General features: G+C 42.2%; 4 protein-coding genes and 2 long non-coding RNA genes across 6 annotated transcripts in view; 2 read left to right on the top strand and 4 right to left on the bottom strand.

Annotated features, from left to right (window-relative positions):
- Positions 1 to 6,474, bottom strand: part of gtf2h4 (general transcription factor IIH, polypeptide 4) — a 24,648-nt gene extending 18,174 nt beyond the window's left edge. The window contains exons 1-4 of the mRNA XM_042076037.1: positions 6,290 to 6,474; positions 5,877 to 5,992; positions 5,215 to 5,319; positions 3,156 to 3,287 (exon numbers count right to left, since the gene is read on the bottom strand). Coding sequence (XP_041931971.1) covers positions 3,156 to 3,287; positions 5,215 to 5,319; positions 5,877 to 5,992 — 353 coding nt within the window. The 5' untranslated portion in view covers positions 6,290 to 6,474. The remainder of the gene's footprint in view (positions 1 to 3,155; positions 3,288 to 5,214; positions 5,320 to 5,876; positions 5,993 to 6,289) is intronic.
- The window catches only part of LOC121695326 (tumor necrosis factor-like), a 14,559-nt gene extending 502 nt beyond the window's left edge, over positions 1 to 14,057 (top strand). Inside the window, exons 2-5 of the mRNA XM_042076050.1 lie at positions 137 to 164; positions 278 to 349; positions 680 to 1,582; positions 14,047 to 14,057. Of these exons, the coding sequence (XP_041931984.1) occupies positions 137 to 164; positions 278 to 349; positions 680 to 1,125 (546 nt within the window). The 3' untranslated portion in view covers positions 1,126 to 1,582; positions 14,047 to 14,057. The remainder of the gene's footprint in view (positions 1 to 136; positions 165 to 277; positions 350 to 679; positions 1,583 to 14,046) is intronic.
- On the bottom strand, positions 6,559 to 10,546 carry polr1h (RNA polymerase I subunit H). The gene is made up of 5 exons (XM_042076054.1): positions 10,407 to 10,546; positions 10,078 to 10,197; positions 9,759 to 9,862; positions 6,878 to 6,987; positions 6,559 to 6,766 (listed from the first exon to the last, which is right to left on the bottom strand). Exons 2-5 carry the CDS (start codon positions 10,193 to 10,195, stop codon positions 6,742 to 6,744), a joined length of 357 nt encoding a protein of 118 aa, XP_041931988.1. The 5' UTR covers positions 10,196 to 10,197; positions 10,407 to 10,546; the 3' UTR covers positions 6,559 to 6,741.
- ddx39b (DEAD (Asp-Glu-Ala-Asp) box polypeptide 39B) lies at positions 10,470 to 19,276 on the top strand. Its single transcript, XM_042076038.1, has 11 exons — positions 10,470 to 10,598; positions 11,030 to 11,272; positions 11,405 to 11,532; positions 11,737 to 11,829; positions 12,512 to 12,695; positions 13,016 to 13,134; positions 17,040 to 17,171; positions 17,611 to 17,720; positions 18,015 to 18,159; positions 18,485 to 18,632; positions 18,818 to 19,276. The coding sequence occupies exons 2-11, from the start codon at positions 11,035 to 11,037 to the stop codon at positions 18,832 to 18,834; spliced, it is 1,314 nt and encodes a 437-aa protein (XP_041931972.1). The 5' UTR covers positions 10,470 to 10,598; positions 11,030 to 11,034; the 3' UTR covers positions 18,835 to 19,276.
- Positions 11,948 to 12,608, bottom strand: LOC121695332. Its single transcript, XR_006026064.1, has 3 exons — positions 12,486 to 12,608; positions 12,243 to 12,257; positions 11,948 to 12,132 (listed from the first exon to the last, which is right to left on the bottom strand). It is a non-coding gene; the product is annotated as an uncharacterized LOC121695332 (long non-coding RNA).
- LOC121695331 lies at positions 13,045 to 14,593 on the bottom strand. Its single transcript, XR_006026063.1, has 2 exons — positions 14,362 to 14,593; positions 13,045 to 13,203 (listed from the first exon to the last, which is right to left on the bottom strand). It is a non-coding gene; the product is annotated as an uncharacterized LOC121695331 (long non-coding RNA).

Below are 19,276 nucleotides of genomic sequence, written 5' to 3'. Positions count from 1 at the left end.
TGAGGAAATGGGTGTTATATAGTAGAATATTATACAATATACTAGGTTTTTCTTTTTCAAACTTTCATATTAGTGTTTCCCAAAAAATGCATGGTGTTTTAAAAATGAATCTCTTTCTTTGTTGTCATCAAATCAGAAATGGGACATCACTGATAGAAGCAAAGGTGAGTTTTGTTTCTCACTGGTCGTCTTCTGACCTAATTTGTAGGCTGCCATGGTGTTTTTCATTGACTCCCGGTTCCTGTCCCTAAAACGTCTCCCTCTATCTCCTCAACAGCTCTGAAACACACTTTGAGACAAGTCCCAAAAATAAACACAGGAAAACACCAAATGGCCATCCATCTGGAAGGTTAGTGCTTGAGCAGTGTGTAGGAAAGTCCCTGAATGATGGGTGGTGTGTTTGATTACTTTTCAGTGCATCCAGGCAACACTTCTGGTGTCAAATGAAATTCGGACCGTATTAATTCTGACAGTATTAAAACCACTATTCTTGCGACTTACTACTACAAATTCAGTAGGACTAGCCTTAGCTACGGTAGATGGTTTACAGCAAAGATTCTAGAGCGCTATGCTCCGCTACCGCTCTAGAATCTTTGGTTCAACAGGTGTTGCTGGAATGTCGTTAAGTGAAGATAACAAACATCCTAATTCTTACACCCTTTCTCTCTTCCTCTTGCAGGAGAGTACAATCATTCTCTGAAAAATACTGTGGAATGGAAAGACAGTGACTCGGTTTTTCACAAGGAGGGGCTGAAACTGGTCAACAACGAGATTGTCATCCCCAAGAAGGGCCTGTACTTCATCTACAGCCAGGTGTCCTTCAACATCAAATGCCACACCCAATCACAGAAGCTGGCCCAAATGGTCCACCTGAGCCACAGGATCAAGTGCAAGTCGCCGGCTCACGGGACAGAGAGGTGGCTGCTGAATACTCTGCACTCAAGTTGCGAGCGCATACCGGCCCAGGAGGACAATGGGGAGCGCTGGTATGACGCCATTAATGTGGGAGCTGCTTTCTTCCTGGAGGAGGGCGATCAGTTGAGCACCCACACAGGGCCAGACAGAGAACTACGCCATGTGAAGAGTGACACTGGGAACACCTACTTTGGAGTGTTTGCTCTCTGAGGCACATGTGTGTGAGTGTGAGTATGTCTGTGCTTTATTGTCCCAATTATGGACCATCTACGTATATACGCATATATACCATATACGTATACATTACGTACCGTATGTATATCATCTACAATTTAATTTATTTCACATCTCAATTCACTGTATCAGTGCAGCATTTACTGAGATAGGACATGGAACCGAAACATGAATGAACCGAAACAAGTATGCTGTTTTTTATTACATAAAAAAGGTACACTGGAGAGCTCATTTTGAAAGGGATAATGTATAGAACGCCGGTCATTATTGGGAAAATATGTCCCGACAGGGCAAACCGGACCCTGACGTCGCAGCAGAGGGGTCTTGCTTCACCCTGAAGGGACTTATTTTCCCAATAATGACCGGCGTTCTATACATTATCCCGCTTATTATACAGCTACTTGCCAAAACGAAAAAATAAACTCCACGATATGTCTCTTTACATTTATTTGCTACCGTTTCGTTGTGGCTTTTGCTGAGAAACAAATAGTTCGCAACACACGCTGAACTTAAATCAAACGTTCTTTAGAACACAGCTGATCAACCGTCTGCCTTCACTTTTGAATGAGATCTGTTGCCATTGACAGCGGTCATTATTTAGAGGTTCTTAGGCGAAAATAATGACGGGTGGAACTTTGGGAAATCCCATTCAAGTGAATAAAGCGTTCTACCTGCATTGTGAAGAGCCGTATAATAACACCTGATAATGAATGTTATTTTGAGTTTTAGATTGATTTTCTACTATTGCTATTTATTTATTTAAATTATACGGTTTATTTATGTATTTAACTTATTCCCTGTTCTATATTGTTCTTAAAGTATATTATTTCTTTCTTGTTTGTCATATTTAATATTTAATAATAAGCAAAGCTATTGTACTGGTCAATCCCTGCACTGTTTACTTTTGCATTACCATTATTGCACACACTCTACCACAGCACCTTATCATGGTCATTGCATCACAAAGTCAGTCCATACCAGACCTTTGTAATCACTTCACAAATTGTTAACTCTTTAAATTTCAGTGAGCGCTGTTTATGTATGTGAGATACATGTGTGTATGTTGTGTTATGGTTGTCTAAGATATTGGGTGCCTAAAATTTCCCTCGGGATGAATAAAGTATCTATCGATCTATTTGTATTTACCGGTATATACCTATACTGGGAGTATTTATTCTTATTTATTCAATGTGTTTTGTCATTATTTATTGGTAGTCTGGTAGGTGTGCCCCAGTTATTTTGTCTAACTGGTCACTTTGACATCTAAACATCTAAAAGAACATGATGGAGGGTGACTTTATATGAGCTCATAAGTTCAAGTTACTTATTTGTCACATACAATTATATAAAGCATAGTATGAAGTGAAATGCTTAGTCCTCTGACTTAAATGACTGTGTAGTGTATATTATGTAAATACAAATAAACACAGGAAATACATTGAAGATAGAAGAGTTACTGTGATAAGTGATATTGTTTGTCATCTATTATTTCAATTTTTTCCCCCTCAAATTTTCCCCTACAATTCCCGGGACACTGAAACACCGGGGCTCATGAAACTTGGTGGGCATGGAGCCGTACTAGGCTAATGCTGTTCCCTCTCACAGTTTCTAAAACTGATAGTTCTGGTCCTTGATTGTGATTGGCTGAATCGCGTTTGATGTCGTTGTAAAATCCAGCACAAACATACACCTTGACCGCATTCCGTTCTATATTACTGCGCTACCATAACTTGATACAAAAGTTAAAGTAGCTGCGTCTCGACGTTGCTTGGCAACCATTCAGATAGAGGAAATATATTTACCTCTACCTATTTCCGGAAGAATGATTATCTATGAATAAATCTTTACATTTGTCGTTGCTTTGCCTTTACTTTATGAAATATGAATCACGGACCGATGACTCACAAGTCTCACAAATGAGTCACTAAGCATCTTCGTTCAAGAAGTTACATATGACATACAGAAAGTGTATTCCATGTGTGTGTGTGTGAGACAATGCCACTCACCCTCCCAGGAGCGCAATGCGCAGGTTGTCCTTAAAAACTGGGTTCAGCACATTGCCTTGAAGACCACCCTGAAGATGTTGAGTGTGCCAGAGATGTAGCCCCGACAACACAGACACACATTCATCATGATCCCTGACAACAGACACAAAACACAGATCAAAGAGCATCCCACATTGTTACCATGTCTACACCCAGGAGAGTATACTGAGCTCACATATCTCCACATACATTGGTCATGATCACAGAGAGAAATACACTAATACTATATGTATTGCTGTAGTGTAGGGAATTAAAAAATAACAAATACATGAATATAATTCCTGGCCACATGAGACAGAGTCCTGGACACCTGGAGTTGTTCTTCAGATCACACAAAAGATATCCACAGACAAAATTTGCATACAGTTGTGCTCAAAAAAATAGCAGTGCCTTTAGAAAAATGAGTAAATGTCAAAATTCTTCAAACAAATTGTACTTTCATGAACACAGATGCATTGGGGACACAGTACATTCTATTCCAAAGCAAAACAATTGGGCAAAGTCATCAAAACTTAAATAATAATAACGATATTTCATAGAAAGTCAGAAATGCCATGTTCAAAGAAATAGCAGCGTTGCCATCTTTCCTTGGAAACTCAAATATGTACTGTACAAACTAAGAAATTCTTGATAAGTGAACTTGGCTGAGTATCCTAAACTAATATTTTGTTGCAAAACCACGGTTTCTGATAACTGCTTCACATCTGTGGTGCATGGAGTCAACCAACTTCTGGCATCGTTCAACAGGTATTGCAGCCCAGGTTAATTGTACTGTATTCCACAATTCCTCTTTGTTTCTTGGTTTTGCCTCATGCACTGCACTTTTTATGTCAGCCCACAAGTTTTCTATGGGATTAAGGTCCGGGGATTGTGCTGGCCACTCCATCAGTTGAATCCTGTTCATATGGAACCATGCTTTTGCTCGCTTGCTGGTGTGTTTCGGGTCATTATCTTGTTGAAAGGTCCACCTCAAAGGCATTTCCTCTTTAGCATGACCTCTTCCAGTATGTCAGACGCCCTGCAAACACCGAATTCAAGCCACAGTACTCAGTGAAGACAATTAAGCATGGTGGTGCAAGCATCATGATATGGGGATGTTTCTCCTACTACGGTGTTGGTCCTATTTACCGCATACCAGGGATCATGGATCAGAAATTTCCTCTTCAGCATATGGCAGCATGACCTCTTCCAGTATCCCGATGTACTCAAACTGATCCATGATCCCTGGTATGCGGTAAATAGGACCAACACCGTAGTAGGAGAAACATCCCCATATCATGATGCTTGCACCACCATGCTTAATTGTCTTCACTGAGTATTGTGGCTTGAATTCGGTGTTTGCAGGGCGTCTGACATACTGGAAGAGGTCATGCTGAAGAGGAAATGCCTTTGAGGTGGACCTTTCAACAAGATAATGACCCAAAACACACCAGCAAGCGAGCAAAAGCATGGTTCCATATGAACAGGATTCAACTGATGGAGTGGCCAGCACAATCTCCGGACCTTAATCCCATAGAAAACTTGTGGGCTGACATAAAAAGTGCAGTGCATGAGGCAAAACCAAGAAACAAAGAGGAATTGTGGAATACAGTACAATTAACCTGGGCTGCAATACCTGTTGAACGATGCCAGAAGTTGGTTGACTCCATGCACCACAGATGTGAAGCAGTTATCAGAAACCGTGGTTTTGCAACAAAATATTAGTTTAGGATACTCAGCCAAGTTCACTTATCAAGAATTTCTTAGTTTGTACAGTACATATTTGAGTTTCCAAGGAAAGATGGCAACGCTGCTATTTCTTTGAACATGGCATTTCTGACTTTCTATGAAATATCGTTATTATTATTTAAGTTTTGATGACTTTGCCCAATTGTTTTGCTTTGGAATAGAATGTACTGTGTCCCCAATGCATCTGTGTTCATTAAAGTACAATTTGTTTGAAGAATTTTGACATTTACTCTTTTTTCTAAAGGCACTGCTATTTTTTTGAGCACAACTGTACATGAACAAATATACTCACTTCTGACTATCTTTCTTGACCCACAATGCAACCGCAGCCTGGGGTAGGGGCTGATCCAAGAAGAGCATGCGCATCACATAGTTTTTCGCCAGTGCAGGCAGCTCCCTGTACACAATAAGCAGCCACTACATTTTAAGTTACTGCATGTCTCCACTGTAACATTAAATGTGTCAATATGAATTGAAACCTATTCATCACAGATGAGTCGATAGCAATGAGAGTAATAAAAACAGTTAACATTCAAACACCTGACAGTGTAAGAGGATGGATTCTGGATAATTAGCACTCTCAGCACTACCTACAACTAGACTTGCTAATTCTAGCACTTACCACCTCACTAGAACTGACACTTGACTGTATGGAAGTAGCACTCGCTGCTGCACTAACTTGTCCTTATTACACTCTACCTTGATTGTTTCCCTTGTTGAAAGTCGCTTTGGGTTAGAGTCAGCCAAATGTAATGTAATGTAATGTAATATGGCTTATGCCAGACTTCTAGGCACTATAAGGCACTTCTGAGCCAGCTGCATCTCCATTAGCAGATACGCCATCCGTTTCAGGCAACTCAGCTGAGCTAAGGAGCAATACAAATCAAGGCACTTGTACAGATAGTCCTGCTGGCATGTGGGTCCTCGTTCTGCTCTGCTTGCATGCAACTCTACCTGTAGACAGCCAGACAGGTCGCAGGGTGGTTGTACAGTCGGTCCAGTACATCTGGACTCAGTTCTTTTAAGTATTCATGAAGGTTTTTACACTGTAGTTGTACGCGCAACTTCATCTACAACCAGAAAACAAAGGATTCAACCAAGTTTATTTTCAGTAGCCAGGAGGATTCAGGAACACTTCTGAGATATCACCGAGCAAAACTGTTGTTAAGATTCTTCATAAAACCTGTTGGTTTACGACAAAGTAAGCTAAAGTCAATGCTAGTGTAACGAGTGTAACGTGACGTTCACGTTAGCAGATGGGAGTGTAACACTCATTTAACATTACAAAAGCTTTAATATATCTAATTCATAAGTGAACGTGTATGGCAATATGAACAGCACCTATAACACTAAAAGTTACGTTTTACCTTGTAATTGCGTAGATCAGAATTATAAAAAACAACCACCCAAATTTTCAGTTCCAGTCGACAATGAACTCAGGAAGCCATGTTGGATAATCATGTGACAAAAGACTGTTATGTGATTGGTTCAAACAAGCAGAGCTCTCGGTAAATGTAGGCATTCGGTACAGTCTGCACGTTTCTATGGGCATTCTTCTTTACGTTGACCAGTTTGTTTTAATCCGTGAGACACCATAACTTCTTTGGACATGAGGTGCAACAACAACAATGAGGGGTAATACAATATTTAGTTTATTGCTGAATCCATCATTATTATAATGACTTGTTTAACCAGCATTATCATTTACATCAGTAGAGCAAATGTGCTGAACTGGATTACACAGTGTATGGATATATATATATATATATATATATTTAAAAAAAATATTCGTACAAATCACACAAGATATTCTATTCCATTAAGAGTCTTCCTTCTCCTGATATCTGTAATAAAATCATAGAACATTGGGTTAATTAAGTACATCCATAGTAAAGTGAGATTTGCTTAGAGATGTGTAATCTCAATGTATACAAAAGCTGCAAAATGTGATTTACCTGCAATGTAGACAAGTGAAGAAGACCGTCTGCCCTTCATCAGCTGACCTCATTTGACGTGTGTGGTAAACCATTCCTTCTTTATTACATCTGGAACACCGCCTGTCAATCTGGGAGCGAAGGGAAAAGGGAGTCAAGCAGGCTTGGAATTTCACCATTTTAGGGGCAAGAACACTTGGCCTTCAGTTGGGCATATTTAGTGGGGGGCACAAAGGCCACATGTCAGGGCACCAAGGCCAAAGTTAACTATACAGTAGTAGGCTATAAAAATGATTGAAGTTGTATTTAGCCTAATCACAGCAGTAGACCTGCATCACTACTTGAAACATTACAAAAACATGAAACATGACATATTACAAAGAACTGTAAATCATCTGATCATCTAATATTTACAGATATCTAGGCTATATTTAACATTTATTTTATATTTGGCCTGTTATGAAATCATGTAGTGAACAATTTAAGCAATTTAGGGGCAGCCGACCAGTAGGCACGGCTGAAGTGCCTTTGAGCAAGGCACCTAACCCCTCACTGCTCCCCGAGCGCCGCTGTTGTTGCAGGCAGCTCGCTGCGCCGGGATTAGTCTGTGCTTCACCTCACTGTGTGTTAAAGCAACACCAAAGCACTTTTCTTGTCGCACGCACGCTATTTGTTTATCCAGCACTGGCTTTGGAAATAACAGATGAGCTTTACAGACAAGATAGAGTAGGTTGCATGATTTTATGAAAGTATGATGTATTGCGACATCAGAAGCAAGTCAAATTTGTAGTTTCTTATGTCTCATTCCATCAAACTACAGATCCGCTACCCGATCTGGCAAACTTGCATAGTACAGTTATAGCCGATAGAGGGTCACGAAGAGAATGCAGAAGTGCCGTTTACTCTGTTACAAGTTGATGAACCACTGAAATGATTTTGGAAACAATATTTTAAGGTAAAAAAACTCTTTGGTGTTGCTTTAACTGTGTGCTGAGTGTGTTTCACTAATTTACGGATTGGGATAAATGCAAAGACCAAATTTCCCTCACGGGATCAAAAGAGTACAGTATATATACTTATACTTACTAAGCACAGCTCAGCTTTAAAAAACTCAAATAGCCTAGATGCATGCTTAGCATTTTGTGATCATTAAGGCTACTTTCAAACTCTTAGTCAGCTCTATATCCTCTGATTTTAATATTTACCGACATCTAGGCGATATTTGTAACTTTTATTTTGTATTTGGCCTGTTATAAAATCATGTAGAAAAAATTAAACACATTGTGAAACTTAAACATGCATGTTGAAATTTGCTGCAAATTCAAAATCGGATTACTCTGGAACGACTTACTATTTGTCAATAAGTTTTATACAGTAATTTTCTTGTAAGGAACCATACTTTTGAATTTTCAGATGTACTTTTGACCCCATTCTTGTTTGTCCTAAATCTACCAGAAGTATCCAATGTAAAAATATCATTATCCCAAATCTAAACAAATGTAACGAGCGCACATCCAAAAGTAGGTGCTGGATAAAAAAAGTAATATCGTAAAAATAGGAAGGAATATTCGCACACAAGCTCCCCTTCTTTTTGTTAAAAAATTGACCCATGATCTTGCGATCTCCCACCACCATCACTCGAGCAATGTGTATCATTTTTCAGAGATAATGTAAGGGCCTCTAGGGTTTCTGTAAGAGGTGACTGTTAACACTCAATTTAGGAAGACTACATTTAGTCAATCAGATTTTTAATTTACAACAGTAGAAAAGTGGAACATAATTCCACTTCATATTAGAACATTATTAGATTCATATTGTGTAAGTCTCAGCAGTTTTGAAATGTCATTAAAGACTTGGCTGAGGGCGAAACAACTATGTGATCATTGATCTTTCTATAACATGGAATCTATATATTTTTGTATACTGGTTTATATGTTATGTAATGCTTGTGTGCTGTTAAGACTCTATCTGTTTTGATAGTATTGTGTGTATTGTTGATAGTATGGTCTATACTCTGGTACAGGGCTTGAACTGTGCATGGCCCCTGACAAATAAACTAAACTAAGTATTTCCAGAGAAATTCCACGCAGAGTTTCATTTTTGTTTGGGGGCAGGCTGTCTGCACTTTGTTTGTTTTCACTTTTCAGAGCCCGGGCTGCCTACAGAGACCAGGTTTTTTACAGTGTAATCACGAAATGGGGAGCTAGCAGTCGTGGGGAGATGATTGCTGAATGTGACAATAAAATTAATGGCCTTGAAATCACGTAAAATCCCTTACTGCGCCTTTAAAGTAGTAATGCAGTAGGGGCAGCCGTGGCCCACTGGTTAGCACTCTGGACTTGTAACCGGAGGGTTGCCGGTTCGAGCCCCGACCAGTGGGCCGCGGCTGAAGTGCCCTTGAGCAAGGCACCTAACCCCTCACTGCTCCCCGAGCGCCGCCGATGTAGCAGGCAGCTCACTGCGCCGGGATTAGTGTGTGCTTCACCTCACTGTGTGTTCACTGTGTGCTGTTTGTGTTTCACTAATTCACTGATTGGGTTAAATGCAGAGACCAAATTTCCCTCACGGGATCAAAAAAGTATATATACTTATACTATGAAGGAATTTCCCATTTTGTCAATTGTCAACATACTGGGTAACATAAGGGGGTACCAGTGATTATGTCTATCCATAATTCAATAGGCATGTCTCAGGCTCAAAGTTTCATATGACAAGACATAAAAAAGAGGGTTGATTGGAGAAATAAGCAAAAATCTGAAACCATGGTGTCAAGGCTGTTTGAGCTGATATGGAATGACCCTTACATTACTATCAAGTGTTGATAAGTAATTTGGCCTTACAGTCATATAAGAATATGCTAGTTGTCATATATCATCATAAATATGCTAGTTGTCATGCTTACCACAGGGCCTTTTAGCTCAGAATCTTCTTCACTCTCTCCAGTGCTGACCATCGGTTCTAATGGGTTGAACACTACAGACGATGTTATGACTTGATTTGCTATTTCTGAAAGATAAGTTATATGACAGCTTCAGGAACTCATTAAGGACTGATGCCATCTCGATTCTTAAGTGTTTCAGGATAAATCTTCAAAACGCTGCTAAAACACAGACGGACGGACGGACACACGGACACACACACACACACACACACACACACACACACACACACACACACACACACACACACACACACACAACCATCCATCCATCACCACTCACCCCGAACAGGGATAATAAAGGCACAGCGGGGACATGTAATGGTATCTGGTGCTCCTGGTAAAGGGAGCACATTTCCACATTCTGGGCAAAAGTTTGGATCTCCGCCAAAACAAGACATTTCTGCAACAGAAAAAACTAGTCATTTGAAATGTGTACGTTAATGGCAGGTAAGCGAAAGAGATCCTTACTCGCTTATCGTTATCGAGACGTTGATATTTACCCTAATCTGACAAAACTACAGATTCCGTATTAGATAGACTACATAAACCTACATTGGTCAAAATTTAACTTTACTAAAAGTTATGCATCACATACAAGTCAGTCCTCACCACTGTTGTTCCTTATGTTTGTTTTCAGAGACTCTTTAATTTTCAGTTTTTCACGTGGAAGACACAGACAGCAGCTGAAACTATCCCCCAAAATGCTGTGAGGTCCTTAGTGGAGAGGGACGCGTGTTGATGACGCAAACATAGACGCACCAAGAGAAAAGCAACCATCACAATTTGCTGCAAATTTTGAAGGTAATACATCCGTTTAGGCTGTGAATTCTTCTACATATTAATAATACATATAAATGTAGTTTCATTTTGACCATTTCATTTTGCAAAGAATGTCTTCATGAATTGAAAATGGAGTCTTCATTCCCTTTATGCATGGCCGTTAACGTGAGCTGTATGATGCCGATGGGGGTTAGCTAGCTAGCTACTGATCGTGTCGGTCTCGGACAGCCCTTGACAGCCGAATGATGGCTGTGTGTAATGTTAAGGTATACAGTGACAACATGTGCATTCGTAATGGAGGACTAGACCTATATTCCAAATTAAGTCGCAATGTTAAATGTGGGTTAGCAGGGGGACGTGCTCACATAGGAAAGTTCCACAGAACAGGTTAACTTGGAGTCTTTTTGCATTGGATTTGCATCTTAAATGTAACCCGTTGGTTTTGTTCACAGTCGTAATGGCTGAGAACGATGTGGAGAATGAGCTCTTGGACTATGAGGAGGATGAAGTGGATACCGCAGGGGGCGTCGGAGATGGTGGGTTGGCAGGAGGGACGGGAGACGCCATGTCCATGCAGAAGGCGGCGGTAAAGGGTTCATATGTGTCCATCCACTCCTCTGGCTTCAGGGACTTTCTGCTGAAGCCAGAGCTGCTGAGGGCCATAGTGGACTGCGGCTTTGAGCACCCATCCGAAGGTAAGCCGTTCTGAACCGTGAGTGCAGCCCTAATTGCAATCAGTCCATGGAGTGTCAGTCTAATTTTAACTCTGATTCCTCTGTCACTTTTTCTGTCTCTGTCTGTCTCTACACCTCTCTCTGTGTCCTCAGTTCAGCATGAGTGTATTCCCCAGGCCATTTTGGGAATGGATGTGCTGTGCCAGGCCAAGTCCGGTATGGGGAAGACAGCCGTATTTGTACTGGCCACACTGCAGCAGCTGGAGCCGGTTACTGGTCAGGTGGGTGTGCGAGTGTTTTCATGTGATGACCTTTCTGTCTGCCTCTGTCCACCCTATTAAACTATAACCAAGTGTACTTCCAGTCATATTCCTGAAACAACATTTGGAAACAACTACAGATTCTCTGTACGTCAGCATGTTGATTTCTAGGCTTGCTTTGTTTATGTTACTTTAATTACTTTCTTCTGCTTTGATTTGTTGCAGGTGTCAGTGCTGGTGATGTGTCACACACGAGAGTTGGCCTTCCAGATCAGCAAAGAGTATGAGCGCTTCTCCAAGTACATGCCCACTGTCAAGGTACAGCCAGCAGAGGGCATTGTCACTGTGTCATTAGCTGTGTCTCAAACCGCCTACTTGCACCCTTCAAATACTTAGTTTTAAGTATACAGTGCAGATATTGGGACAATACTAACCATCGAAAAGTGGGCACCACGGACGTAAGCGCTCAGAGCACACTAGCAGTGTACTGATAGAAGTATTGTCTTATATGATTCAGTGAGCCACAGCTGTTATTCTGTAGCACACATGATGCACATGCTTTTCAATGCCTGCAGTATTAAAGAGCAGCTCCTATAGAAACAGTCCTTTTCCATCATTAGCCTAGAGTGAAATCAAGAGATGATAATTGATGATGATGATGATGAGAATAATACTAATATTATTAATAATAATAATAATAGAACATACAGTAGATAAGATAAGTAGATTACCCTCTCAGAGGGATGCTGGGGAGAAGGGATGGTGGAAATGGGGATGGGAGGACAGGGGTGAAAAAAAAGAGATAATTTCACACTGACATTGTTAAAACATGCAGAGACATAGAATGACACATACAGAAAAGGATCATTATTCTCTTGGTTGTATCCTATGCCAGTAATTCCTGTTAACTGACCATGAGAGGAGGTCTTTGTCGTACCTCACTTGTGTTGTCTCCTGAGTCTGTCTTGTCTTACCTCCTCTCCTCTGGTCTGTTCTCTAGGTGGCTGTGTTCTTTGGGGGTCTGTCCATCAAGAAGGACGAGGAGGTTCTGAAGCGAGAGAGTCCCCATGTAGTGGTGGGGACGCCAGGGCGCATCCTAGCCCTCTCCCGCAACAAGAGCCTCAACCTGCGCCACATCAAGCACTTCATCTTGGATGAGTGTGACAAGATGCTAGAACAGCTTGGTGAGTTGATCGCGCGCTTAGTTGTTTCAATTAGCAGGAAGTACACAACCTAACTATTGAAAATGGCACATTCTATCATTAATGTCAAGGCGAGTGTTGCCAGCACACATACTTGCTCGCAGCTCGGCTCGGGACTAGCTTAGAACTTGTATGCTTTCATAAATGATTTAATGAACTGCAGAGTTATTATATATGAATGAATGACAAATGAGAGACTGTAGTCATAATTTATGGATGGTTAGGAGCTTAGGTTGAATAGGAAGTGATGTAATTTTTTGCACTTAGAATGAAATGATTTAGGAAACTTCTTCTCTCTCCAGACATGCGTCGTGATGTGCAGGAGATCTTCCGCATGACTCCCCACGAGAAGCAAGTCATGATGTTCAGCGCCACCCTCAGCAAAGAGATCCGCCCTGTCTGCAGGAAGTTCATGCAAGATGTAATTAAGCTCCTCCTTCCGCACCGCCTATCCAGTCTGCTGTGGTCATGCCCGCTGACCAACTCCACCCTAAACACAAGACGGGGCAGGGTTCCCTCACCTGGCTGATCGTGTAGTGTGACAGTGGTGTCCTCATTGAAAGATCACAGAAACGCATACTCAATGAATGAATCCACCAGCACGTGGCTTTAGCGTTCGTCCGTGAGGTTAGCTGCACAGTTTGCAGAGCCACAAGTTTGGCCTCCTGCCCGTTTCGATGGCCACACTCAGTCCAAATTAAACTAAGCAGTAAGACCATCTCTACATAACGTTCAACAACAACACAGCCACTGCTTAGATAGTTGAACCCGCATGTTCACAGTTGGTTTATGGTTCAAATGTTCTTGGCAGAACCTGACCATTTGGCAGACCAAAACAGAAATAATCTAAACGTCATCGTTACCAAAGCAGCCAAAGCCTGCTGATGGATGTCATTCTCCGAGTCTTCCCACTTCGGAAGCAGGAGGGCAGAGCTTGCCCTTAACTCGACAGATAGAAATCGTGCTAACATATAGACAACACAGCGATCAAAATCCCCCTCTAGGAAGTATGGGGAGATAGCCGTTCTAAATAGCCAGTGACCATCATGAGCTCTGTGAAGTCTGTGGCATCACAAAGCGCCAGGACGTCCCAGGGTGTCATTGAGTCTTCGACATGAGAAATCCAGAGTATTATAACCGTGTAGAGTCGACTGCCGTACCAAACAGGTTGGAAAAAAGAATGGGAAGTGGTGTGTTTGCAAGGAAACGTCAATGCCACCATACCTGTTATTAGAAAAACGGGCCATGAATGCGAACGCAACGCGAGATAAATGTCGAAATGAGAGATTGCGCGGGTGAGAGGGAAAGAGAGAGATGAGGGGGAGAAGAGCAGCGGAAGACCGTTTCGGGAGGGACGAAAGGTCAGAGTAAGACAGGGAGAGTACCGCGGTCCAGCGAGAACAGAAGTAACATCTTCTGTCAAGTAAGCGATAAAGGAACCGCAAACCTGTCGAATAACTTGTAAACGGATAAAAACAACACAATTCTGTCGAATGTTACGAAGTGGTCATAGAATACAAGCGAATATATCAATTTGAATCTCTGCGAAGCAAAAATGTCAACTCAATCAGTACCAATCTTGGTTGCATAAGCACACCTTGACTTCCCAACCCACATACAGAAGCATACAGCACACACAGAGGCCTACCATGTACGTTGCCCAGACATCAACGGGCCCCGCCCAGCCAAGGCCATCCATAAGAAGCCCTTAGGCTGTGAGGAGCTGGGAGGTCAGGAGGGTGAGTAAAGGCAGTCGGGGTAGCCAGGGGTGAAGGAAGCCCACTTGCCCCTGTGAGAAGCCTAGACAGTCAGTGGGTGGGTGCCCCAGCAGATGTCCCCAGACACAATATAGACCCTTTCAAGAGAGTTCCATTATCAGCATCATAGTTGTTCCCACAAGGCTTCCGTTTTAACATTCCATATGTTATCTTAATGCAGAGGAAGTAGATTGGGAACAAAATAGAACGTTCAAGCATTCTTTTTGTTTATCTTGTTGAAAGGGTCTATAGTGACACACTGATCTCAGAATCTCAGGATTAGAGGCGGCTCAGCTGAAGACTTGGAGTGACAGACAGACCAGAGACTAGTCAGCTGCTGTTTAGAGCTGTGGGGTCAGGCTAGTGACATGTAGACAGGGTCTGAGGTGGAGGGTGCAAGATCAGTGACCTGTAGGATTTTGGGTCAGGCTGCAGACATGGTTTTGGATAGTTGTCCCTGAGGTAAGTGACATTGGCCTTATTCAGCAATGCTATGGACAGAGCTGCTTGGTTATGGACAGTGGATGGGCCTTTTAACAACCTTTCATTTGCTGAAATTACACTAATTAGGCAGGAAACGTTCACTTTATATCATACTAGAGTACAAATTGGTGTGATTTTTAGTGCTACTCACTATAGATATACTTACCATTAAAAGCCTGTTCATGCATTGCTAAATCAAGTGCTTTGAAGAATAGATAAGAGAGTGGGTGTGTGTATATCAAGAGTGGTGTGGTTGGTTGCATCTCTCACCCAGATCTGTAGTTGTGAAGTAGTGCAGAGTAGATGCATCAATGAGAGTGTGAGTGGCTGTGTGTGTCTGTCTGCATGTGAAGGTGCATGGCAGTGTGTGTCTGTCTGCATGTGTAGGTGCATGGTTGTGTGTGTTTGTGTCTGTATGTGGATGAATAGGTATGTGTGTGTTTGGGTGTATGGAAGCATGTGTTTTTGTGTACATAGATGTAGGGATGTCCCGATCCAGCTTTTTGCACTTCCGATCCGATACCGATATTGTAGCTTTTAGCATCGGCCGGTACCGATACCGGCCAGTCCAAGCATGTATTAAAGATTAAAGATATTTACTTATTTTGTTGTTATACTCATGTTGAAAAGGGTTTTACTCTTAAGAACAACTAGCCAACTTAATTAGGTTAGTTTGAATAATCCACAATGGTTGGTATGAGAAGCTGACCTGTTTATTCTTAACAGGGTTAAATAAACACAAAATAATAAATAGTCAATTAACCACACAAACTGAATTGGCATCAGTGCTCTACTCTTGAACAACAAGAGTGTAAACCAAGGCTTAAAAAGCCATCAGTGCAAACAATATTGTAAACTGTATATAAAAAAAAAGCGAAACACACAGAAAAGCTGAGTAGAAAATAAATAGTCAATTAACCACACAAACTGAATTGGCATCAGTGCTCTGAGTGTAAACCAAGGCTTAAAAAAGCCATCAGTGTAAACAATATAAAATTATATATAAAAGCAACACACACAAAACCTGAGTAGAAAATAGTCAAATTACCACGCACACACCGAATTGGAGGAGCTTAAGTTTACCGCGACAACAGCTGTCACTAATTCGCATCGTCGTAGGCTGCGCAGATGAACAGACTAAACGGTACAAAACAAAGTTATGATAGCCTACTGGAAGCTTCTACCCTTTTGGTAGAAGAGTTGTAGGCCTAGGTGCACTTAGTAGTTAGCGTTTGACCAGGTTGCTTTTTGAAATTAAATGCGTTTGTTAGGCTAGCCGATTGTAAAAATAGGGAAATTAAAGTGCGTGCTGTGCCTATACATTACACAAACAATCTTAAATCGCGGAGATAACATTCGTTAGACAGGCAAAGCTGTCAGCAGCAACATGCATAAGAGCCTTAATAGTAAGAGGTTAATGTTAACCGCACATTAGGCTATATTAATTCAACTGTGATACAACATGTTTGCTCGATAACTTTAAAGTCTTAGTGGGACATGCACAGACAAGTGGGATGCTGGACAGGTCACTTTAGGTGTGCTGAAAAACGCGGACCGGATTTGGGGGGGAAAGCTGAAAAAAATGGAATGGATTACCTACATCGGTGCGCTGGAAAACACGGACCGGAATTTTGAAAACAAACTGGATCGGGAGTCCGGATCGGGATTTTCCCGTGCAGGCCGATCCCATATTGATATGAATTTTTTGCTAATATCGGCGGCCGATCCGATCCAAATATCGGATCGGGACATCCCTACATAGATGTATAGAAGTGTGTGTGTGTGTGTGGGATGGGAGGGGAGGGTGTGTCTAACTCCCACCCCCTCTCTCTTTCTTTTTCATTTCCCTTTCCTGTCGTCTCCTGGCCTCTTCCCCCCTCTGCTGCGTTTCTTCCTCCTCTCTCTCTCCCTCTCTTTCTCTCTCTCTCTCTCTCTATCACTCCCTCCTGACACTGTCCCACACTCTCTTCACTTTTCACAACCAACCAACACCCCTTCAACTGCAACCACCTTCTCCTCCTCTATCCCCTTCTCCACTTCCTCCTCCACCTCTCCTCCCTCCACCCCCGACCCTCCCTCGGCCCAGCCCATGGAGGTCTTTGTGGATGACGAGACAAAGCTGACACTGCACGGCCTGCAGCAGTACTACGTCAAGCTCAAGGACAACGAGAAGAACAGGAAGCTCTTTGACCTGCTTGACGTGCTCGAGTTCAACCAGGTACAGCAGCAGCACCGTTTGAGGCTGGAGAACACATGGGTGACGGAGACAGAAGCAGGACTGGCCCTAGAGGAGCTTTGTGGTCTAAGATGGAACATTCCGGGGCCTAAAGTGCCTAATATTATCTTGAGCTCCATAGTCTAAAGTCCTCAGTCGGAATTCAGGCATGGCCCAGGACTATTAAGATTTTTTAGAAGATTATTACATGTAACAATTGAAAATTAAATGAAAAATGACTGGTATAGAATTGTCCCTTCCTTTAAGCCCTGTAGATTCAAGGCCAGTGAAAGCCATTTTGTATGCATGTTATAATGGCAACTGAGTGTTTGTGGGGTGAATCTTTGTGCAAGTTTGGATGTGTTGCATCTGATTGTGGTGTGTGTGTGTGTGTGTGTGTGTGTGTACACATACATACACATGTGTGTTTCTGGTGGGTTAGGTGGTGATCTTTGTGAAGTCGGTGCAGCGTTGCATTGCTCTAGCTCAGCTGCTGGTGGAGCAGAATTTCCCGGCTATTGCCATCCACCGGGGAATGCCACAGGATGAGAGGTATGTGATGGACTAACAAAACCTGTGGTGCAAGCATTACCATAGACCATGCAGTAGGTAGTCTTGACGTTTAGCACTAGTCAAACCTGTAGTGTATGATAAAGGCCTGGGTGTGTTCTGCAGAGCAGGCATAACTACTTAACAGAAATTCCTTTTTCTGCTGTTAGTGAATGTGTGTGTGAGATGTCTGTATGCTACTGAGGCCTTGAATTTCCCCTTGGGGATCAATAAAGTATCTATCTATCTATCTATCTGTCTATCTATAATGGGTTAACACAGTGTTGGTTGTTGCAGGCTGTCCCGCTACCAGCAGTTTAAAGACTTCCAGCGGCGGATCCTGGTGGCCACTAATCTGTTTGGCCGAGGGATGGACATCGAGAGGGTCAACATTGCCTTCAACTATGACATGCCAGAGGACTCGGACACATACTTGCATAGGGTGAACATCCTCTCACCGACCAGCGCGTAGTTCATTTAAGGATTCTGAATGAAATATGAAGCCCATTGTTTGCTTTGCCTGTCAGCTGTACCTTTACATTACATTACATTACATTTGCCTGATGCATTTTTAACCAAAGCGACTTACAACATGGTAAACAGTTTAAGTTTTAAAGCAATTCTCAACAATTTTAGGACAATTTAAAAACGGTAGAGTACAGTAAGAATAAGTGCATCAGTGAGTGCTGTTTTTAAACCTTTTATATTCCTCTTTGTTTGTCTCTCTCCTTCCCGCTGCTTTAATGAATCAATCTCCCCTGACCTAGGTGGCACGCGCAGGCCGATTTGGGACGAAGGGTCTGGCCATCACATTTGTGTCTGACGAGAATGACGCCCGCATCCTGAACGATGTGCAGGACCGCTTTGAAGTCAACATCAGTGAACTGCCCGAAGAGATCGACATCTCCACCTACAGTAAGTACCACTCAGGAGACATCCACTCAGCAGCCCGTTTGAGCCATGGACTCAGGCTAATGATGCCTCTACTCTTGAGCCCACGAACCATGGGGCTGACGGTTCTCAAAAGCAAAATCAATCAAATGGAAGTAATAATAAACACATGGCTTTGTCTCTCTCTCTCTCTCTTTTCTGTCTTGTAGTTGAACAGAGCCGGTGAAGTGGTGAGGACGGCAGGAGACGTACGCAGAGGGGCATGAGCCCTGACTGTTATCCAGATTCTAACTCTATTTGAAAGGATCAGACTTCAGTGTTAGCCAGAGCCTGGCCAAGCAGGGTCCAACCACCAGTTTTCCCAGAGTTTTTGGCTGTAGTGACGTAGGCTTCTTTTAGGTTCCCTTTGCTGAACCATGAGTTCTGAGTGATGTGCTTCAGCCATGATGTGCTACTTCCGTTAATCGTGGGATTTATTTGCGACGGCATTTTTGCCGTTTTTTTCCCTTCCATTTTTCTTTCTATTACTTTCAGATGTTTCCAAATGTTCTAGTTATGTACGTGTGGTAGACACTGGTGGCAGGTGATATAATATAATTTGTAGTACCTGTAGCTTGTGGCATGCGTCACTTGCTTGACACAAATAAAAAGTGTTTGTTTTGTCTAAA

The sequence above is a fragment of the Alosa sapidissima genome, chromosome 21 (assembly GCF_018492685.1).
Source record: "Alosa sapidissima isolate fAloSap1 chromosome 21, fAloSap1.pri, whole genome shotgun sequence".
Classification (NCBI taxonomy): Eukaryota; Metazoa; Chordata; class Actinopteri; order Clupeiformes; family Clupeidae; genus Alosa; species Alosa sapidissima.
This window is presented reverse-complemented; position numbering and strand designations above follow the sequence as displayed.